General features: G+C 42.5%; 1 protein-coding gene across 4 annotated transcripts in view; it reads right to left on the bottom strand.

The window, feature by feature from the left end:
* LOC118076889 (transducin-like enhancer protein 4) overlaps window positions 1-24761 on the bottom strand; it is a 138444-nt gene that overhangs the window by 54801 nt on the left and 58882 nt on the right. Inside the window, exons 6-8 of one of the 4 annotated variants that reach the window (XM_035100057.3) lie at window positions 24480-24554; window positions 7105-7309; window positions 4952-4968 (exon numbers count right to left, since the gene is read on the bottom strand). In XM_035100057.3, coding sequence (XP_034955948.1) covers window positions 4952-4968; window positions 7105-7309; window positions 24480-24554 — 297 coding nt within the window. The remainder of the gene's footprint in view (window positions 1-4951; window positions 4969-7104; window positions 7310-24479; window positions 24555-24761) is intronic. The other 3 variants (XM_060280067.2, XM_060280071.2, XM_060280072.2) reach the window with 3 other exon arrangements.

The raw sequence follows: 24761 nt of genomic DNA, 5'->3' as shown, positions 1-24761 counted from the left end.
CATTACCTGTTAAATGTTAAGGAGCATTATCTTGCATGAATAAATTATTTCATACAAGCACACAGTCTCCAGCTGCTGGCAACTGGCACGTTCTGGCTGATAAAAACCATCTCAAGTCACACAGTAGACAATCATAAAAAGCCTCTCTTAACCAGGAGCCACTTAAGAGAGGGCAGATCAATAGAACAAGCAACTAACTGCTACTGTGGGCATCACAGATCACATTAAGGAAATTAGCAAACTATTTCACCTTGCAAAGCTGGCAAGAAGCCCTAGATGCTGACACAATCCAACTTGCAATTTGATGGGTGTACAAGACAAACATTTATTAATAGCTATCACTGCCTAATAAATCAGTGCAAAAGGAGCTGCACCCTTGCATGCTGTCATTCCAGATGTCTACCTAATGGCTTAGGGAAAAAAGTAACCCCGCATTAATTGCAGGTGAATTAGTCGCATCTACTGAACAATGACACACCTCATTGGTTAATCTCTATTGCCCTTTCTTCAGTTTTGAGCAACGCTGGCCATCCTGCAATATCGTTTACACACATTCATGGTTCACACAGGATTTGTTAACATGCCATTCATCAGTTTACGATTCCGATCCAAATCCCTCTCTAACCATAAATTCTCAGTGTTAAATTGCTGGAAGACTTTGTTATAAAGAGATGAATAACATAAAAGCAACCAACAAACAATGAAGTGTTCATATGAAGGGGTAAATTAAAAGCAGTAACATTTTTTTAAAAAAAATTGCTCAAAAGTTTTGGGTAATAATGCAATCTTTCACAAATTATGGAAAAAACTCGTGGAGATAGCCATGACTATGGACACTCTAAACCACTAGTATACAGGCCCAATTTACTTTTATTTTCCTAAATCACATGCAGCCTTCCAGCCAAAAGCTGTATCATAAACCGCCTGATATTTGCTTGGGCAACCCTTTTGGTTTTGCAGTTCCAAGAAAGCAGCAGAAATGGGAGGTTTGCTCCTGCAAGGCCACCATACATGGCTGAAGACTGTGACGCTTGGAAAGGTCACAAGTTGCTCCCATGCATTCTTGTTTAGGTTCATGCAGAGAGAAAAACTAGCAGAGCCATACTGCTAGTTGAATGAAAATTGGCTGCAAATACTACTGGAGAAACACCTATAGTCTTTGTATATTTCTGCTTTTCAGCTTATGCCTCGCCTTTCCCCCCACCAAAGCAGATCTGAAAATCAGTGTCCAATCATATTAAAACCAACTTAAAAACATAAGGAACACACACACACACACACGAAGATCACAACAGAAATATGCAAAGCAGAAACAGTAATGCAAGCATAGAAAGCCTTCAGCCATGACACCTCACCACTACATCTCTCGAGTGGAGCTGATCCCTGCTTGCATTCTTCCTTTGCATCCCCTGTTTGAATCCAAGCCACGCCTTCAAAGGAAGAAGGGGGAAGCGTCAGGAGTGCACTCTAAGGGTGTGCTCCTGATTCGTTCCTTTCATGTTAAGTCATCTGGCATCATATAGGGATGTCAGGTTGGTGACTGACCGGGAGGGGGGGTGACCTTGCCTACCTGCAACAATGGCATGAAGCTGAGGGTGGGGGCCATCAAGGATGGGAGCAGCTTAGGATGCAGCCCACCAGTTGGATCTTATTCCCAACCCATGATTTACAGAGACTCTGTTGGAGACATAAATTTAAAGGGAACCCAGGGTTTTATGAGAAAGGGCAAAATCAAATTCATTATGGACCAACTGCTCTGGATTACATTTTTTTATTGTACTGTTATAGTTCAAATAAGAAAAATAACAAAATGGATTGTTTTATTGGGGACTTGGTTTTTTTGGATGAACTTATTATAACTGTTAACAAGGACAGTAAATTGGTTGTGTATTTTAGGGCAGAAAGGTGGGGTACCTATATGGCTTCCTTCCTTTCTTTTTGAGGACTTATTATTTGGGAAACTGGACCATTTGTAAACTGATTTAATGCTGGCTTCTTCAGTCTGCAGAAAGGCAGTTATCCTGCCACTGCTGCACACACTGGAAATTATTGCCCAGATGGAAAACTGACAGTTCTTGTCAGTTTGCAGCTGTTAAGAACCCTGAGGGTAACTGTGAAAGTGACAAGAACAAGGTCAAATCCACCCTGTTGCAACATGACAAAGCTGTGAACAGCACCAGCAGAGGACTGGGATAGGGTTCAGACTGCAGACCTCTCCCATTTCAGGAGAGAGAGAAAAATAGTTGTTAACATGAAGCCATTTCCTCCACACTCCAAGGTGGACTTCATACATGCAGGTTTATACTTTCCTGTTATTTTCATGCTAAATTGCACTTGTACCAATGGTGCATATCTGGATATCACATCTAAAAACACATCAAGATCAACTCTGTTTTTGGTAGCGTCTTATGCATGTATTGTTAGAAACATTGTACCTGGGAGTGTATCACTGTGGCACGTCAGAACAACACTTACTATGAAATGCACATAGGAAAAAGTTTCAGGTGTCATTAACTGCAAACCTGAAGTCACTCTGGCACTTCACTGGAGACAAAAGGCTTTGAGTATGAATCACTTCCAACTGCTCAAGATTGTTTTTGCATAAAACCTTAAGTCCTATATACTGTAGATCAGAGGTGAGGGACCTGTGGTCTTCAAAAATGCTGTTGGATTACAACACCCGCTGTCTCTCGCCACTGGCTATGTTGGCTGGAGCTGATGGATATAGGAGTCCAACAATGTTTGAAGTGCCATAGGTTTCCCAGCCCTGCTTTAGAAAGTGCCTTCTTGCTTACATGCTTCATGAAAGTATGCATCAACTGCAAACAATGTGCAAAAAAGCACCCAACTGCTTCCAGGTTTGAGCCACCTTTTCTCTTGAACAGGGTAGGTGGGTGGGAATTTAATGAAGCCTGAGCATCTTCAGAAAGCACTGCGAGATCTTTTTTGTAGAATGAACACTGCGTATCTTTAGTGCTGTGCTGATTTTCCTTATCTTACTTCCATGTGAGGTGAGTGGGAACAGAGAGCATGGGGAAGCTTGTTTTATCTTCTCTGTGGTGCTGCTGTCCCTGTGGAACTCCTCTCCACAGAAGGGATGGAGAAAAGTAGCACTTCAACCTGGAACCACAGCCCTCTATTTGGGGTGTGAAAACATTCCTGAACCCAGGTGTGGTTTCTTTTCAGCAGGTTCTGAGTCAGGAGCCAGCTAATTTTGGATGGCTAGCCAAAACCCTATGGTTGTCAGGACATACTCCTACCCCATGCCATCTTCGTCCAGCTTGAAGCCATTGCGAAGTGGAGCTTTTCTGCCTTTCACTATAAGCACCTGCCAAGCTCTTGGAGCTTCAACTGATATGCCTCCACCTTGAATACGGAGTGTTTTGGTACTCTGCTTGAGCACAGCAGGCTTCCATTCATATTTGGGGTAGGAAAGAGGCAAGGGATCATCTGCAGCTCTAGTGTTGAGAGAAATCCTCATATTCAGCAGACACCCTTCAGCTGTTGCTGGCCTACAACTCCCATCATCCATGACCATGGCAGTTGGTTGAGGCTGATGGGAGCTAGAGTCCATCAGCACCTGGCAATGGCATGGCCATTGGCTAATCCTGCACTAGAGGATGGCAGAGCAGTTTCTGTGGTGAAGATGCCAGCCTTGTTCCAACCCCCTTCTAAAAATACATGAGAAGCTCATGAATAGCAAAAATCCATTCAGGATATGTGTCTACTCCAGAGTTTTGGCAGCGGTGAATAAATGAATTTCATGCGCATCCAGAAATCTTCTGGAGTGGAATCATGAGGTACTGACCAACCTTATGATGTGGGAGTTGGCTGGTTCACGGATGACTTTTAGAAAATTAATTTATACACTTTTTTGTTTAGAGTAGCTTTTAATTTACTTTCTGGCTGAGGTTATTTTATTGTGTTATGTTGTTGTTGTTATTGTTGTTGTTTAGTCATTTAGTCGTGTCCAACTCTTCGTGACCCCATGGACCATAGCATGCCAGGCACTCCTGTCTTCCACTGCCTCCCGCAGTTTGGTCAAACTCATGTTGGTGGCATGTAATAGACAAGGCTATTATTTTAATTTGGTTTTTCAACTATCATCAATTGAATCTGTTTAGTACTGTGTCATACAAGCAGCCATTAAACTGTTTTTGGCTAGTTGGCTTTATTTTTTTACACAAAAATACAAAGCATATTCTATTCTGGGCTATTAGATCAGCTCTAATGTTCTATTTTACATAGCATACCAGCTTAGAATCTGGGTTGGAGAATGTTATTAGAAAGACATCTGTCTTAGTTTCTGCTTGACAACAGATTAGCGCTCACATTTAGGACGCTTTTCATACCCAAAGATCTGAAAGGCCATGCTTCGGTACAGCTAATTTGTGTTAAAATATCAAAAAGCCTCCAGGCACCAACACTAATTCCAGTGAAAATATTCATTACTAGGCTCAAAATTATGGGAGTCACTCCAGACAACCATTTAACAGATGGGAGACAAGCCCATAGTGAATTCTCTCTCTGCTACAGAGCGGCACATTGGAATGAAGGTCCTCTTGGGATTTAGGAATTGGGGAAGCAGGAAGGATCCCTTGTGTGTTGTCTCCCCTGCAACTCAAAACCTCTCAAAAGAGCCAGCATGCATCAATTCATTCATCCTGAAAACTTCCTGATAAGAAGAGTAGGATGTATTGCTCAGGAATCAGCCAGCAAGCAAAGCACACATAAATAGTTCTCACAGCAGCTACTGATCGTTATCGTGTGACCGTTTGAAGTTTTCTTTATATGTAGCACCTTTGGAATAGCTGACCCAAGACTCTGATAATCAATATAGATTATATCTGGCTACAATCACAACACACCTCCTATGCTTTCTTTCAACTACAATAAAAAAGTACTGCATTTCTTTTCAGCTAATCCTCCCAATTGTGAAATGGAGTCTTACCTTTATGGAGTCTCTATCTTCATGCACAACCGCAGCACCAACATGGCCGAGAGAGACAAGGGGGAGGGAGAGGGAGAGAGAGAGAAATGTTAGCTTACATAAAAATATGCATTTCTTTACCCTCCCCCCCACCCAATCCCTGCTAAAATAAATAAATAACACACATATAATCTAATCTGTGCAGTCTCTTATTGACACCTGTATTGTACAACTAATTTTATAAATTGAATTTATCATCTGAATATATTGGCCTACCGACACTTTCTTGCAACAGATATTATAGCAATAATGTAGGAATCTACAGTACAAGATATAGCTAAGTATTTGCTTTTCAAAGAGAATAAATAGGAGCCAAGTACACTGCATCCAATCCTTATCTCTTCACATTATGGCCCACAGCAAATTTCTTGTCCCAACAAGAGTATACTTCCAACATTGCCATCCTTACACCATCCAAATCAAGGGTTATACATACACAGCATCATTATTTTTATTTACCCAAACATAATGCTTAACCTCTGGCTTTATAGCCCCCCCTCCCTCCTCCTATGTACACACAATGGGACTGGATATTTCCACTTTAGAACTATCCACTATTTCCTGTGATATTCAAACTCATGGAGCTGTGGCTTGTTGTTTTACTAGTTAACACCAAAGAGAATCAAGTTAACTCTTCTAAAAAGAATCAGAACTAATGGTTGATTTAGACAGTTCTAAATCAAATGCTGAAGCCTTTAACCTCCTTGTGCAAAGGAGATGTGTGCAAACCCAAGGCTGGTGCAGGCTTGTTCTTGCAATGCTATACCATGGTTTAGCAATATAACTGAACCAGGCCAGTGGCTATCAGCAGATCACAAAATCAAAGTGTTGGAAGGGAACTTGGAGGTCATGTGCTCAGATGCAGAATTTGCGATGCAGGATGCAACTACAGCATCCTGGAGAATGACAGTCCAGCCTCTCCTTAAATATATCCTGCAAACGCAAACCTTACACTACCCCCTGAGGGAATCCCTTCCCCTGCCGAACAGCTCTTATTGGGCGGTTTCACCTAATATTTATCGGAAATCTGCTTCCCTGCAATTTCCACCCACTGGTTCTAGTTGCTCCCTGTTTTTCTAGAGGACAGAATTCTGCTCCATCGTCTGTGGGACAGCCCTTTGAAATTTGAAAGCCACCTGACTCATGGTGCCTTACAGAATTACTGGTATCTGCCTGTCTTGAGAAACAATGGAATGCACCTCCGGGGGTGAAGTCAAACTGCTGTGTTAGCAGCACTGAAGTGACCTCCCTGGGGTGCAAAATAAATTGATCCCTGCCCCCAAGAAGCTGAGATTATGAAAATAATAGAGAGATGGGCAAAAGAAGGGTAGGGAGGGAATAATGTGGGCAGATGCAGTTACAGTGTTACCTCTGGTTACGAACTTAGTTCATTCCGGAGGTCCGTTCTTAACCTGAGGTACCACTTTAACTAATGAGGCCTCCTGCTGCCACCGCCGGCGCGTGATTTCCGTTCTCATCCTGGGGCAAAGTTCTTAACCCGAGGTACTACTTCCGGGTTAGTGGAGTCTGTAACCCGAAGCGTTGTAACCCGAGGTACGACTGTACATGTCTTTCAGGATTGGTTACAGTAGGGAATAAATTTTATGAGACAAGCCAAAGGGCATATGGAAAATGTGGATTCTGAGCAAGGCTTTCAAGGAAAGGAGAAAAGAGGCATGCCACCATGTACAGTGGTACCTCTACTTATGAATTTAATGTGTTCCGAACACAGATTTGTAAGTCGAAAAATTTTGTACGTCGAATTCCATAGGAATGCATTGGGAGAAAAAATTCGTAAGTCGAAGCAACCCTAGCTAAAAATTCGTAAGTAGAAAAAATCCTATCTAAACCGCATCCAAGATGGCGGACGGAGCTCCATTTGTAAGTAGAAAAATTCGTAAGTAGAGTTATTTGTAAGTAGAGGTACCACTGTACATGTTCCATGGAGGGGATTCTATGAATAGGTGACGGGAAAAGAGAATGAGTTCAATTCTTTAAGGCGACCGAACCTTCCATGAGTTCCAAGATGACTCTTGCCCTTGCATGCTCACCAAATCTTTTGTTACCCACTCCTCCCTCTCCACGAAGAGGAAGGCCAGTGAAACATCTCCTACCTCTTTGGTGGTCGTTATCATGATGCTTCTTTTCATCTTTGATCGGGAGATGGGACTGGCCCCCAAGGGCACTCGACAAGGCTAAAAGGCCAGCGCTGCTGCCAATGGGTGGGATGGCTGGTGGTTGCAATCCTGAAGGGTGCGGAGTGAGAGGCACTGGGAGACCATGTCCATGTGACAAATGCTGGGCCTGGAGTTGCTGCTGCTGTGAAAAATTAAACACAGATATTGAATTTGTTCCAGGGAAGAAAGATTTAAATGCAGTTAACTGTGTCCTGGACTGCACTCGTGTATCTTCAAGGGCTGTCAACCAGTCAATGGCCTTGCTTCACAAAAAATAATTAAAGACAGTACAGCATCTTGGTGCAGGTGGAGACATTTGATAAATGAAATTGGCTGAAAAGCACAATTGTTTACTGCAAGAGTAGCCAACGCACCACCCTCCAATATGCTGTTGGGACTCCCAATTACTATCATCTCCAGCCAGCACATCCAATGGCCAGGGATGATGGGAAATGTAGTCCATTAAACATCTAGATTGGCACTACAGCCTATAATGTCTGGAAAATTACGGGGTAGGGCAGTGAGGAAGGCTGCACACCATCAACTTTATTAGGATATTTTTAAACTGCAGGGTTGGAAAGAACAAAACCAACATGATAAGCCTGGCCTTTCAAGAGCAGCTCTTCCAGGAGCAGTAACACACATATATACACATGTATAATCAAAACACACAAGTTAACAATGAAAGCAGCAATAAAGTTTTGCGCACGCACCAAAAAAAGGAGAAAATTGAGAAAATTAGTGTTAAACAGTTCTCCTAGAGCTGCTGCGCAGCGTGCAGTGAGAGTTAATTTGAAAGAGGAAACCTGAATTAACAATCCAGAAAAGGAAACTGGTTGCAGCCACCGTTTTAAGTCCTTTAAGTGTCCTCAGCGGTACTTGAGCAAATTACTAAAGAAAATCTAATGTAGCAAAGCTTGGGTCCTCCTGTAGGCTTGCTCAATAATGCTGAAATAATTGGGCACTCTGCGCACGTTTAGTGATGCTCGAATGAAAAGCTAGAGGCCTGCCCTTGTACTCTTCTCTAGCTGCTGACTCTGTGTTGTGACAGGTTTATTTGAGTGGGACTGTGATGCATGCACCAGTAACTGCGCTGACAAGAGTTTAAAGTCATTTTTACCAGTACACTGGCAACACATAGAGAAAGCCCTTGAGAGGTTAGAATTGGAGTGCTTGACCTCAGCCAAGGCTGCATCAAGCTTTCTACTATACTAACCATTGTGGGGTAGATGGTTTGTTGATGCTGCCGAGTGAGAATCGTGGGGGGGCGGGGGTGGGGGGGATACAGTGGTAGAAGGAAGAAATGTGTCATGCTCAATCTATCCTAACAGGGAACAGCTTCAGTTCACACTTGCCCAGACAATAGCCCCCCCCCCGCCCCCCTTTACTTACGATTCACAAAATGACTCTGAAATCAGCTTTCACTTTCACAAACCATGCTCTTTAAGCAAACTCACTCACTCTCTTTCTCTCTGTGTGTGTGTATCCAAGCTTTTAAGAAAGTTTAAAAGGGGGCAGGAACAACTTGCATTACCACCCTCAAATAACAGAAACAAAACACCCCATCAAAACTCCAAGACTTACCCCTGCCTATTATGTAAATGGGCAACACTGTACTGTGTTCAAATCTTAATACCTTTCAATCAAATTTATCATTTGAAAAAAGGTAGATAAATCTTTATTACGGTCACCGACCAGCACAGTAATTTACATTATATCATCAATGTTTAAAATATTTTTTTAAAAAAACTTTTTAAAATAAACTAAAACAACTTATCTAAAAGGATCAATCAACCTTTGATCCTTATTTTTATACTGATTATTTACTTTGCGCTATAAATTAGGATGGAATCTGCCTGGCTCTATTCAGTAGTTAATTTAAGAACTGTACTTCCTGAATTTTGATAGCATTTGCACAGAATCTTGCCACCGTAGCAGTGACCTTTGGATTAGAGTCTGAAAGGAGCCATTTAATTTGCAATTCTTCAGATCGTCCAGGTAACTCATCAAATATCTTTAGGGTAGATTCGTTTCAGAGGTCTCTGTAAAAGGAGCAACGAAAAGATACATGGTGGTGGTCTCTATTTCTCCAGAACTGCACGGACAGAGACTGTCTTCTTGGGGAAATTGTCTAAACTTCCCATATAGAACCGCTGACAGCAGTATATGAAACCTGGCCAGAGTAAACGCCTTTCTGTGTGATGGTACAGTATCTCTAAATGGGTTAGATAATCAGCTGGAAGCGACAGATATCTTCGGTCTTCTGATATCAGGAAAGATGGAACTTTATTTAAATCATTTATTTAAATCATTCTGTCAATTATTCTCTGTTTGACTATATTTTTGGCTATATTGTAATTACAGGAGAAGAGGTGAGTTTGTTAAAGGCCTATAATTTGTAACTTATTTTCAATGGCTCTACTCCATGGCAAACGATAGTTTTCTTTCAGTATCAACGGGACCAGGCCCTGAGGATTGTGATGTAATTTCAGCCATAGATTGCACACTTGTATCCAGATTTTTGCCTCCACGCGTATCATTCCTGTTTCTAACCATAAGGTGGCATTTGACACACAGGGAGGTGTTTGGAGAGCCGCTCTAATAAACTTTGACTGGACTGTTTCTAATTGGATTAAATTTGGGATTAAACTTGGATTAAACTTGAAAAAGATATATATTAAGCTACCTTCCCCTACCCCACCTCCACCGTTTCACCCTGGATTTAAATCAGATGTACAACCGGTTGCATCAGCTATTTTATTGCAACTTTTGGTTCTAAACCTTTGGAAAGGTTATCCTAGTTTGACTTCTGCTCAGACTAAAACTAGTACTTTAGCCGCGGAAGGAGTGCTGTGACAAAATTGCAAACCTAAGCCAACAGTTCCTGTTCAAGCTGAAATTAATACTGAGGCCACATCAGTGTTACAGGGTGAACATTTCAAAATAAAGATGTTTCATTGAGAAGTGTGATCCAATCAACTGTCCTACAAGAAATATGCAAAATAACTAAGCAAGTATTAGAAGTCACCCTAGAACTGGCCCTACTGAACATTTTCCAAGATGATAATGCCCACTCACATTATAAAGAGCTTATAACCCACCTACTTGCAGCAGCCAGAAACATCATAGCCAGACCTGTCAGGAGTGAACACGGACCACTGGCACCAAACCATATGGGAAACAGCCGTACTAGAAAAGCTAACCAATAAACTGAAACTAACACAGGGACAAATAGAAGAGGACACATTCGTCCCGGTATGGCTCCCCTTTATCACATACACAGCCCAACAAGGCAACAACAAGAATCCACCGACAGCACACAAATCAATATGGCTAACTTGACCCAACAATCTCCCCCCTCACAAATGCAAGCAAACCTCACTGCAGACAAACACAGACAACCAACCACACTCTGCCCCGCAATCCCTCTCAATACCAAGGGAATATAATAAGCGAAGAGAAAGAGAACCTACCCAGTTGACGCTGACGCAAAACCCCACACGTACTCTATAGAAAACAGTATGTTTCCCCACCCCACCCCACCCTTCTCTTCTTCCCCAACCTTATACTGTATACAATACTAATGTCTCATATCAAATTTAACTGATCTGTAGAAAAGACTCCACAACCTGAAAAAGAGATAATGCACATGCTTTCTAAACCAAGAAAATATACAACTTCCAATGTGTGCAGTTAAAAACACGGCAGGACAAAGACATATTCTTTTTGACTTTATTATTTGTCTTCTCAATCTACCAAGCATATATCAGATAATCTAAGAATTGCATTTCCCATAATGCCCAGATGCCTTGGATTCATCACATACAGGAGGAGGATCCCTGCAACCTGCACCCAGGCTCTCAAGCTGTGTGTAGTAGTGTCCTCTCCTCCTGTCCTGCACATAGTGGGTTGAGATGCAGAGGCTCTAGACAAGCATCTATTCTGAAAGGGCACCCAGTGGGTTCTAGAGGCCTCATTCTTTCTTAGAAAAATCTGGGGAAAGAACCAGATTCATTTATGATTGGATCATTAGAAATCACCAACTTTTTCAAGGAAATGCAACACTGAATTGAATTATATAATCAATGCTATCCTACCTTCCAACTATCTGGCTAGCTAATACTAATACAAATTAAGCAAATAGTGTCATCAGGGCAAATGTATTCTGTAATGGAGTGTGGCATCATATATTGGGCAGAGTCCTTTGGGCACTGCTATTTCTCCACAAACGTATACCCACCCTGTTATCTTAAAGGTATTCAAATAATATCCAGTCAATGTGAGCTCTTGAGCATGCAATACCAATATATCACCTTTATTATTTAATTGTAATTTAGAAGGCAAGTGAAATTAAGGGAGTCGTTATTTAATTATTTTTCTGGAACCAAATATCCTAATCAGGATTTCTGAGCTGAGGACCAGTTCTCACTTCATATTTTGTAACCTGAAAGGAACGCCCAAGCTTTTCCTTAAAACAAATTGTATGAATGTAGGAGGTTTTAAAAACCTCAGAAACATGAGCCCAATCTTTCAGAATGTTTTTAAAAAGCATGTAGAGTTGCTCTCTTGACCAAAAACTCAGGTAATTTGTCTATTAATAAATATGTATAAATATGTATGGCATTTTTAAAAATTGGTATTAATCTCTAGGTACATAATACAAAATGAGAATCAACCTGACTTGGTGTGTTTTAAAGGGGAAGTGGGAAAACATGGAGGGAGTCAAAAAAAAGTTTACCATTGATTTCATTACCATTTCCTAACTAAGATATGAAATATTGATGGCAAGCTTAAATCTTCCAACTACATATCTAAAAAAGGATCAAATTAAAAGCACAATGTGCTTATAAACCATGGACAAATTAGCTTCTAATGTTCTCTTGTTAGAGTCAGCACATTCAGAAGCCTATTTTCCTGGAAAGGATTCAGGTTTCTACTGGATATCATCCAAGCAGTGCCATGCCAGAGTAATCTAGTGCTTTCCCCCTTATAGACCCTGAAAGCTCATTGCCATTATCCAAACAGCCCTAACATCCTCCTCCAACCCAGAGACATTTCTAATGTTAACTGACAAATTAATCTCTCGAAGACCTCACTTTATATCTCAGCCCACATGCATGCTGTACCGGTATGTATATCCTTTCAACGCTGCCTGGAAAATAGAGGCAACATCCAATTAAAATATTCTCATTAGTATTACTATTCAAGTCACACTGCATACAAAAACAGCTACCAAGTGGAGGAGACAGAATTAGAGGAGAAAGAGGAAATAAGCAACCTAGAAAGTTACAAAACCTAGAAAGGGAAAAAAATAAATTATAAAATATCAAGCACTTTGACATAGAAATCCTTAATATTAAATTAACAGTAAATCAGCAGCCAAGATCCATTTCACTCACCCCAAAACCCTGCTCCTCTCTCTCTCTCTCTCTCACACACACACACACACACACACACTCACACACACTTCAAAAATCATATTCCTTATAACATGTATGTTGAATATGCAGGGTTAGCACACATAGACTAACCACTACTCCTGCCTCCCATACTAGTATTGCCCTCCTGGACTTTATCATAGAATAAGAAATGTAAGAGGAAAAGTCAGTAGCATGTCTCCTTTCAGGGAAAAAAGTATGCTGAGAACATTAGCAAGAGGGGGGAATCACAGGTTTAGAAGGCAGCCACTGACATTGAACAGGACATAATGGGTTTCATATGATGGGTTTCATATGATGCTATAACCTCACCTCCCCCAATGCAGACTGGATTTTACTTGTTATCAATTAAGAATTTGTCTTCCTTAAAGAGATAACACACTTTCGGACAACTGGCCAAACTACCCAAGATATGAGAACAACACATCTATCTTCACTTCAATGGCTCTCAAGATGTGGGTTAATTAAGAGCTCCTGCAATGCCTACACTCACCTTAGAGTAACTAGGGTGTGCCCATATGTATTGACTAGGAAAGGAAATTAACTTATCGGATGCATCAACAAACCAACTAAGCAGTCTGTATTTTCCCCAGAGAGTTTTGCTTCCCTTCACACACCCCTTGCAAACCTTCAAAATGGCCAAGGGACTGAATAATCCTGTGCCCACTTTTTCTTTTAGTATTTCTGCATTTTAAACGTTAGGCTTTGCAATATTCATCAGAACAAAACCATTCACCCTACTGGTTCACTGCAGGATTACTTTGCCCTCCTATAACCAAGTTTAGCTTACAACAAGAATAAAAATGAATAAAGCTAATGTACACAATAAAACAAACAAACAAACAAACAAACTGTAAAATGTACAAAAGCAGCATAAAAGCAGTGGCAAAAACAAAGGAAACAAGTGAGAAAGGCCTGGAAAAATAATAAAGATATTTCCCGGTGGATGAAATTTAATCAAAGCAGGTATTATATTGTTCATTTAGACTATCTTTGAAATGCAGCAAAACACAACCCCAATATGAGAAGACCTGGAACTCTTCTTGCCTGGGAAAATGGCTGAGAACCAGAATTCTTCTGAATTAGCATCACTATGTGCAGAGCCTATTCAGAAGTCTTATTCCCAGTAATATAACTTTAATTTTTGAACCAGATGATGAAGGGGGGAAACCCTTCATGACAAGTGCTATGATCCACCAAGAATTTATTAAGCCTATTTAGGCAGTGTACTAAGCTACTGCAAGTGAAATTTTTCAAATTTTAATTTAAAATCTCCAAATAGGATAGTATAATATGCAACTGCAGACACTTTGAGCCATGCCACTGCACCTGTTTCATACTGTGATTAAATAAGATATGACATATTTCAGCGTTTCCTAAAACATGAAACAAAAGACAACATGAAACAGACACACCATTATGTCAACCCCTTCTTCTTCCTCCTTCCCGCCATAACAATCTGTATACAGTATACAGCAGGTGGCCAATTTGTTTTACAGCCTTTAAGCTCCAAGCACAGCTTAATATAGGCAGAGCCTTTGATCAAACAATAAAAAGCCAGAAAAATAAGTGATTGCTGCACAGAGGTCACAGTCTATTACTAATTTATACAACACCCTCCCCGGCTCTCAGAGGTTGGCAGCTCTGAACACGCACACATTCGGTGGGAATTACTTTACTAAACAAACTGAAATTGTAACCATCCATAATTTACAGGGAAAATGCGACTTTCCCCTCCCTGTGCATTAAATCAAAACGTTCAGAATCAACGGGGACAGTCAAATCCTCTTCCCTGTGTAGATTCAGGAGGAGACACTCTTAGCTGGCATAAATCAAGGTACTCAATGGAGCTGCACCAAATTATGCCATCCCAAAGCCTAGCCCTTATTTCTTAACCTTTGTTTCAGATCAAAGACCCAAAGAGTAAACTCATTTGAAAGGCAAAAAGCAGCCCCTTCACACAGTCAGAAATTCCTCCTTGCGTTAAGCACCAGTGCAAAAATGCATTAGCATTTAGCAGCATGAGCCATGGACCAGTGGCGCCATGGGGATAATAACATGCACCGATGCTAAGTTTTTATTAGAACTTGTATGCACTTATCTGTACCACATGGCTATCCAGAGATTTCCACTTCCCTCTCAAACCCCAAACATCTCAGAAAACATAGAAAGGAGGTGGCATGTTAAATACTAATCAAAAGAATAAACATTATATTACAAAAAGCTTTAACCAATGTGCTGCCCACTTTTAAAAAATAATAAAGAAAAATACTGGAAAATGAGGAACACAGAGACATTTCAATCTCAAACACAGAAAGGATTCTTTGTACATCAAGAGCATTAATGGGGGAAATTAAATCTACTAATTATATGCAATATAAAAGCTTGCCATTCACTTTTAACACATTTTTAATTTTCCAAAGCAAGTAAATATAATTGTATTAATAAAACAAAATGCTTAAAGGTTAAACCAGACTGTTTTAAAAATTATACACATATATGTATACTATATATATATATGTATGTATGAGAGAAACAGTACAGGCAAAATCATTTAAATCATTTCCTTAGTAATACAAGTAATATTTAAATAGATTTAATAGTACTGCTCCAAACCAGTGAATTATGAGTTTAAAACCTATTAAAATGTAATGTTTTTTTTTCCCTGAGCTGAGGGGAGAGAGATTTAAATCCACTGAATTTTAATATTTCAGCTTGAGCTGCAGGAGGTAGAGAGAGTCCAAATGAACTATTCCATCAGCACCATTCAAGCATGAACATTTTAATCAGTTTTACTTCCTTGGAGTTCTCTAACACAGTTTACGCTGTCATTCTGAAAGCACTTAACACAGAGAGTGTGAAAAACCACCAAGGCTTGTTATTGCCTTCACAATTGATAGCAAATAATTTTGCAGGCTTCCTATCATTAAAGTGTCACTGCTAAAAATTGAGGTTCAGCACTTCTTGTGCTAAATTGTATTTTTTGGAACATCGCTGCATACCTGGTTCTTACATTTTTGTTACATTTCCCTCTGTGATAAACAAGCACAAGTGCAAGGTTCCACTTGTATGCAACATAAATAGGGGTATGTGGCAACAGTGTGTGTGTGTGTGTGTGTGTGTGTGTGTGTGCGTGTGCGTGTGCGTGTGCGTGTGCATGTATGAGGATACACAAACACATTTAAAGACAAATGATCACTACCTCCAGAATTGACGGAGGGGGAGCACTGAACAGCCACCAATTTATTTAAGTTCCAAGTTACTACTCCACTTTTAAAAAGTGTGGCAATTACTTGTCCAGTGGATTGCGGCTAGCCCTGCACCCCCAAAGTGTTCTGTCTACATAATAAGTAAAAATGAAATCCTTATGTTAAAACAGAAATTATTTATTACAAAAAATTGTTTGTACCTTTGATTGCTGACATCACAATCTATTCTACATGTCTTTATGGAGCCAACATAAAATTTATTTCCTGCTTTACATTTCAGCATCAGACTATAATTAATGGCCAGCTGCTGTTGCTCACATGCAGTAAATTAAACCTTGTACAGTATATTAAACCTCTTTCCATCTGCCATGGATGCTTTAGCTGAGATTCCTGCATTGCAGGGGGTTGAACTAGATGACCCTTGGGGTCCCTTCCAATTCTATGATTCTAAGTAAACTACAGCCATTCAGTTTCAGCTGGGGTCATCTATACTAACTGCTTATCACAGTGGTTGTGATCCAGAGAGGTATTTTATTTTGTAACACTTTCCCGCTTCCAGCAACAGATCCCAATGTCCTCTCCCAAACTGCTTTTGAAACACCCCAACTTCAAAAAGCAGTTTACCATGTGAAATAGGGAGCTGATGGACAGCTGACATTTTTGAAATACAGTTTGGTAGTTCTTTGATCCAGGTCAATATGTACAAATAGGTTCTAAATTGTTTCCCTCATACTTCCACACTTACTTCCATATTCTTCTCTGTCCATCTCTATTACTCTAAATCAGGGGTCAGCAAACTTTTTCCGCATAGGGCCAGTCCACTGTCCCTCAGACCTTGTGGAGGGCTGGACTACCTACCTACCTACCTACCTACCTATATAAAAATTCCTATGCACAATGCGAGTGGGGCAAGTAGTCCTCCTCCCCACCCCACCCCACCCCCAACCGCCTTCTCAGTTTGCCGCCTGCCTCATTCACCGAAGGGCTGGTGACAGTGGCGCAAAACGGGCTTCCTCCCCACCTGGAGAAAGAAGGCATTGTGCTTACCTTCCCAGGGGCTTCCGCCCCCGCCGCTTCTTCTTCTTCTCGTGAAGCGGGTAGGCAGAGGGAGCTCGTCTGCTCCGCTCTCTGGCCCACAGGAGCACCAGGGCCGTGGCAAAGGGAGGAAGACGGTGAGTGGCGGCGGCTCTGCCAATCAAACGCCACGCCTAGTTTACCCCTGCGTGGTGCGGGGACGTCTCTGCCAATCCAACACAGAGGAGGTAAACCAGGTGCGGCGTTAGATTGGTAGAGCAGCCGCTGCTCAACCTCTTCCACCCATCGCCATCGCTGGGAGTCGCGGGTTCCGGCGTCACGGCATGGGCCAGATTTAGGACCGGGTGGGCCTGATCCAGCCCGGGGGCTGTAGTTTGCTGACCCCTACTCTAAATCCCTTTCACCTATGCATCTCTCATTCTACTGACACATTAGGTAAAGGTAAAGGGGCCCCTGACCATCAGGTCCAGTCATGTCCGACTCTGGGGTTGCGGCGCTCATCTCGCTCTATAGGCTGAGGGAGCCGGCGTTTGTCCGCAGACAGCTTCCAGGTCATGTGGCCAGCATGACAAAGCTGCTTCTGGCGAACCAGAGCAGCGCACGGAAACGCCGTTTACCTTCCCGCCGGAGCGGTCCCTATTTATCTACTTGCACTTTGATGTGCTTTCGAACTGCTAGGTGGGCAGGAGCTGGGGCCGAGCAACGGGAGCTCACCCCGTCGCAGGGATTCGAACCTCCGACCTTCTGATCAGCAAGCCCTAGGCTCTGTGGTTTAACCCACAGCGCCACCTGGGTCCCTAATGACACATTAATTAGGGTTTAACATTGTGTTTTTTAAGATGCTGCCCCTGCCTCCTTGAGAGGGGGCACAGCAAACAACTTCTCATCCTGTCTTCTCCTTTCCATCCCCAGTTTATATTATTATAATCATCATTAAGATCAGTACTATCAATACTAATGATGATGATAGATACCTATCTTTTACCTCACCTTTTCATTTTCTTCAACAACTTCTCTCTGGTCCTTTGCCCTCAGAGAAGAAAGGCCCCTTCCTTCTCTCCCCCTGCCAAACTTCTCTGCCTCCTGACTACCTTTACTGGCCCTGGTCCACTGAAGAGGCCCCAGCCCTCAGGCACAAACAGAAGGAGCTCTTCCTCTTGCAGAAGGGTAACTCGGGATACTCACGGTAGACTCTAACCCATTTTATGTAAAAGCACACCAGAAAAAAGGAAAGAGTCATAGACCAATAGCATTTAGCTGCACAGACAACTCCAGCCAAAACATTTCAGTGAAGAGCAGTAGTTCTGGAGGGGGCATCAAATGTTTCTATATGTGTAGCTTGGAATAAAAACTCTGGAATGTGAACAGTGACAAAGTAGTTTTGCCTCAAATGGGTTCTGTTATAATTATAACAGTGATGTTTCCCCCAGAAATCCTTCTCCCCACCCCCTTTCATTTTCCCTGAAAAACAAATTTTAAGAAGGATGGCTAATATTTAACTTGTGACAATCTGTCAGTAATTTTCAATGGAACATGACCTGTGAAAGAAGTCATTATAAGTGTTTCATTCCATTAAACACAACTAGTTTACTGTCAAGAGAACAACCCGTCTCTCCGTGTTTCAAGTTCACTTCAGCATTCCACATTTAAATGGCATGGATCAGTGGTTTGGTTCATTTACCAATGAAGGAAGAATATTGCAAAGTTAACAAGGTGTTTCATTAGGTTTCACAAAATCCTAGCATCAAGGTATGAAGGATCTACAACGTACTACAAACACATGTTCACAAAATACTGAACTACATCACAGAATTCCTTTAAATCAGGGGTCCCCAAACTACGGCCCCCGGGCCGGATGCGGCCCAATCGGCCTTCCAATCCGGCCCGCGACGACCCCCGCCGCCCGCTGCCGCCGCCCGCTCTCACGGCGCGCGGCGCAGCGACAATCAAAAAAATCGGCAAAAAATCGCCGAAAATCCTTTGTGCGCATGCGTACAGGCCTCTCCCGACCCGGAAGAGGTCATTTCTGGTGCACTTCCGGGTCGGGGGAGGCCCATACGCATGCGCACAAGCGATTTTCGGCTATTTTTTTCCGCCCGTGCGCGTGTGCGCATGCGCACGGGCGCGCACTCCCCCGCCCTCCGGCCCGCTGCGCGCGCACTCCCCTGCCGTCCGGCCCACCGCGCGGACGGCGCGGCGGGCACCGGCCCGCCGCTCGGTAAGTCTGGGGACCCCTGCTTTAGATCAATCCTTGATTACCCCATATATCTTCCATGTATTTTATTCTACAAAGAACTGCACTTTCTTTCACTCACATTTCTATGTATGTATGTACCGTGTTTCCCCTTTTTTAAGACACCGTCTTATAACTTTTTTTCCTCAAAAAAACACACGGTGGCTTATTTTCAGGGGGTGTCTTTTTTTTTAAGTGCTGGTACAACTGGGTCCCACTGGCTCAGGACACTCGGTGCTCTCTTCCGCGCACATTATAAACACCACACTCTAGCCTACTGTGCTATCCAGGTTTTGCTGTCAACCAGGCTGGCAGCAGCTCTCCAGAATTTCAAACTTGGGGGTACCTGGGGGTTAAACCTGGGATCCTTCTGCTCCCCGGGCTCTCTCACGCCGGCCGAGGAATGAGGAGGGAGGCCGTGACCCGTCCCGCTCTGAGATGCTTGTGAGGGAAGCGCGAGGGGGACGAGGCTTGGGCCCATGCCCCTGGCGCGCGCGCGCGGCTGAATGACGAGCCGAAGCGGAACCTTTTCTCTGTGGGGGGGGGGGAGACGCGCGCGCGCGCAAACACACACACACACACACACACACACACACACACTGAGAGAGAGACACGCACAGGGAGAGAAAGAAAGAGACGCGCGCACACACACACACACACACACACAGAGACGCACGGGGGAGAGAGAGAAAGAGACGCGCGCACACACACACAGAGAGAGACGGACGCACGGGGGAGAGAAAGAAAGAGACGCGCACAAACACACACACAGAGAGAGACGGATGCACGGGGAGAGAAAGAAAGAGACGCGCACAAACACACACACAGAGAGAGACGGATGCACGGGGAGAGAAAGAAAGAGACGCGCACAAACACACACACAGAGAGAGACGGACGCACGGGGGAGAGAAAGAAAGAGACGCGCACAAACACACACACAGAGAGAGACGGATGCACGGGGAGAGAAAGAAAGAGACGCGCACAAACACACACACACAGAGACGCACGGGGGGGGAGAGAGAGAGACGCGCGCGCGCACACACACACACACACAGAGACGGACGCACAGGGAGAGAAAGAAAGAGACACGCGCACACACAGAGAGCGTGCGGCTGCAGCACACACAGAGAGCGTGCGGCTGCAGCGCTCACGAAGCAGCGCTGCACTTAGGGGAAGATGGCCAGGGAGGGGGGCTGCGGGGTCAAGGCAATGCGTGAAAGGGAGGGATGGCGAGGAAGAAGTGGGGAGTGAAGTGATCGGGGCTTTAACATGCCCGCACGCGCAAAAGGGAGGCTCGGAATATGGAGATCGGTTCTGGCTGCTTCTCTTAAAGTGCCGCAAGTAACGAGCCTCTCTCTCTTTCCTCCTGCCGCTCGTGCCCTTGGTGCTTCGTGCGGCGCTGCTTCACGCTTTGTCAGCGCTGCAGCCGCCACCGCTTCTGGGCACCCACCCGACCCCACAGGCTTCCTCCTCCTGCCGCGGCCGGCATTGCAGGAGCTGGGTCCTGCTGGCTGGTGCTCCGTGCGGCACTGCTGCACGCTTTATTGGCACTAAAGCAGCCACCGCCGCTTCCGGGCACTGACCCGACCCGGCAGGCTTCCTCCTCCTGTCGCGGCCGGCATGCTGGGTCCTGCTAGCTGGTGCGGAAGTATGGTTTATTTTCGGGGTATGTCTTATAGCTCTCAAATGGTTAAAAACCCTGCCATGGCTTACTTTCTGACTACGTATTAAAAAAGGGGAAACACGGTATGTGCATCATTTACGCCCTGCCTTTTTCTACTGAGGCACCCCAAAATATGGATATTAATGAAGCACTATTATTTTGTATACAGAGTTTTTTTAAAAAAAATTAAAAGGGATGAAAATGGCTGAGGGTGGGCACATGGGAGAAGAATGAGTTTCGCCCCAGCCCAGTGAATGTCCAAATTCAGTTAAAATAAAAAAAAACCTTCCAGTAGCACCTTAGAGACCAACTAAGTTTGTCATTGGTATGAGCTTTCGTGTAAGGGTCTGGCGATTTCTGTTTCAGTGTATCCGAAGAAGTGTGCATGCACACGAAAGCTCATGCCAATGACAAACTTAGTTGGTCTCTAAGGTGCTACTGGAAGGAATTTTTTATTTTGTTTCGACTACGTCAGACCAACACAGCTACCTACCTGTAACTAAAACAAATTCAGTTAAAACAACCACCTAGCGAGGATAAACTCTCCTACGTGCTCAGTGAAATTAAACACATTTTGCAAGACAATGTTATTCTCATATTTCTTCATTTAAATACATATAACCACGTAGGGTATCTAAATTAGTTTGAAAGGCTGTAGCTCCAGCTGGTAGCAAGCAGCCAGAGGGGAAGCATTCATTTGGTGCAGTTTGGAGTTCACAGTAGCACAGTGAAATTAAAAGGAAGATTTTCACTGAAACTCCACACAACAGTTTAAAAATGAAATTAAACAAAAACTACACACACTGGACTACAAGATGCATGTCCATCAACTAAAACAATGTTGAGTAGTTTAAAAAAAGTCTAACAATCAGAGTAAAGCAAGGCTCACACTCTCATAATTTTACATAAAAAGCACTTACATTAAGAAAAATCAGACCTTTTGCAATTTATTTTATTCAAACAATATTTAGATAGCAGTAGTTTTATTAGGTAATGAAAACTAATTGGGAAATTATTCATCTTCTAGTCTCCCCACTGGAGCGTAAAAGACATATAACAAATGTTATTCATGATTCGACACAACCTACTCTGTCTGATTCATCTCCTCCTTTCTAAGGGGCACTTCAGAGGAAATAAAGGTTACTCTTTCCCATTTATATTTTTTAATTGACTGCTGGTATTTTCTTGTGGTCAGAGGGATAGGAAAGAACACTCAAAATAGCCTATTAAGAAAAACAAGCTACAATCAGACAACGCTCTACACTACTGTCAGCCAGGATCAGAGTGCCCTTACTTCCTTGTTAAAAGATAGAAGCATAAATGAAGGAATATCTTCACTACAGATTGATTATTCCGCAACCCTTATCCACATCTTCACTCAGCAATTTGAATTTTAATGAAAGTAAATGGAATAATTAGCATTTCAAAGCGTGTTTGATACAGTGCATTTTTAAAGGGAGACTTTTATGTATATTCAATACACAAAAGGGGGGAAAGCATTTGCGAGTGGGCAAAAAAAGGAGAGGCACACTGGTAAGGTCTCCATTAGAATAACTTAAACAATTGCTTGAACTAACTGAATAATTACAGATGTGAATCATGGGGCTATTAGTGATTTTTCCTCACCTTTATTTTATATGGTACTTCTGAACAACCAACTGTTTTATCAGTCTTTAGAAGTGAATCATAAAAAGTTTCCCCCTCCTCCTTTGTTTAAAGGGAGCCCGTTAAATGTTGCTACTGTGTGCCCAATGTTTGAAATTCAGGAGGCAGCATTTAACATTTCATATTAAATTTACTGGGACAAAATCTTGTCCCAGTTGATGCCAAGGAGGAGCCCACCAGTTCTCAAGGAAATAAAAAGCCAACTGAAATGTAATGATAGATGGCCACTACAAGTCATAATTACCCAATCCCTTATTCCTAGATAATTCTGCAGGAAAAAAAACCAACAACCCACCTTTGCCTTGGAATATGACTTATGGCTTTCCATAAAACTAAGTATGAATTTGGGATGGCAGAAACTTGGAACTAGCTACAAAGAAAGGCACTAGTGCGCAAGTGGAAAGTGATTCCATATGAGCAGGTTTTGCTTCTTGTGCCACATTGAATTTGATCTAAAATATCAACCTCAAGCTCTTTGGAGTACAAGGGGCTGGTGGGAAAAATATCCTCGGTGTGGGCACAGAGCCCTGCGTGTGGCACTTTGAGTCCTTGCTACAAAATACTTTACAATTATTTCGGGTCAAAACAACCCAAATGATATTTGCAAAGAGGCCCAAAAGGCATGCTGGAATTGTTAAACGGAATCAAAGCAACATGAAAAAACGAGGTGCTCTACCATGGTATAATGGCTGACCAGCCAAAGCAGCCCTTTTAGTTGTCTAACTAAAATAGGGCACATGGGGGGGGGCGCTTTGTTTCCAGGATTCAATAGCACCATTTCTTCTAGAGGCGTTTTTTAAAAAGAGGTGCGCAAAACAACAAGCAAAAAAGTCAAAGGGTTTACGCTATGCAAAGTCAAGACACAATCAGTGTGCAGTTTACTGATCATATTTGGATAGCTTTGAAATGCATCTTGAGGTTTGCACAGATGTTCCTTTAGCCTCTTTCTTCATTCACAGAAGCCATTCTCCACCCTAAGCTATGAGACGTGCATTCAGAAAACAATCAGATCTGATGGTTAATTTTGAAAAGACTTATTTCCTGTGGCTGATGGCTTCTTGTTGTTTTTATGTATTTTAATGTTTAATCAATGTTTACTAATCTTTTAGATATTAATTTTTATCTTGTAAATGACATGACTTAAAAACACACACAACCTTTTTTCCCTATTTCTTTACAACCACCTTGAGAACTCTGGCTTGAGAGGTGGGTTGCAATTTTGAAAAATAAGTAAAACCAAATGCATAGTTTGCAGGAGCACATGAGATAAAAACTACAGTCGTACCTTGGCTCCCGAACGCCTTGCAAGTCAAACGTTTTGGCTCCCAAAAGCCGCAAACCCAGAAGTGAGTGTTCCGGTCTGCAAACATTCTTTGGAACCAAACGTCCAACATGGCTTCCTATTGGCTGCAGGAGCTTCCTGCAGCCAATTGGAAGCCGCGCCTTGGTTTCCAAACGTTTGGGAAGTCGAATGAACTTCTAGAATGGATTCCGTTCGACTTCCAAGGTACCACTGTACTGCAAATCCTACTTGTTCTTCTACGATGGCAGCTTCCACATCCTCAAAAGAAGTACATTTCAGATTGTGGAACTTGCTACAGCAGATGTCTCAGTTCACACATTACATCTTGATGCCCAAAGATACTTCCAGTGAGTAAATGAGGGGCTGAAAGTAAAATATAAGGCTGGCAAAGCTCTCCACCAGATAGGAGCTTCTTCTGTCAATTTGGTTGTCAGTCTTTTGAGCTTCGACACATTTAAAAAGAAATGAGTTGGAAAAATGAAAATAAGAAATAGCTACACGGTCAGCAGAATTCTTTTGTTTACCATCTGGCTTGTTACGAAGTTTTAAAAGCACAGTGTATATGTATATATTGTTAGGTGGGCTGCTTGATCAATTTGTAGAAGCACAGATTAACCAGTGCTTGGATCCACTGCTGTCCAATTTATTTCTGACCAGCTGAGAACTAAACTTCACAACAAAAAGCAGAGTTTGGAGGGGGGGGGAAGAAAGAAAGTGAACTAATTTTTAAAAAGACTATGAAAGCTAAAATGGAAAGACCACATACCCCAATGATTGCGTTCAGTTCTGCCATGGTCACTTGCTTGGCACGTTCCACAGCCTGCACCACTTGTTGCTGGTGCTATAAATGAAGATCAGAAACAGAATAAAATTATTTGCTTTCTAGTGAATTAAGCACAGAATTTCCTATTTGCTTCTCTCCTTTAAAAATAAGCTTTTTTTAAAAAAAAAAACCCTCTTTAGATTGCATGCAGGCCTGAAATAATATGTGCCTTACAGAGCAAGAATTCTGGGTGGATTTGTAAGATAGCTCGAGGTGAGGGTTTAT

The sequence above is a fragment of the Zootoca vivipara genome, chromosome 10 (assembly GCF_965207765.1).
Source record: "Zootoca vivipara chromosome 10, rZooViv2.hap1.1, whole genome shotgun sequence".
Classification (NCBI taxonomy): domain Eukaryota; kingdom Metazoa; phylum Chordata; class Lepidosauria; order Squamata; family Lacertidae; genus Zootoca; species Zootoca vivipara.
This window is presented reverse-complemented; position numbering and strand designations above follow the sequence as displayed.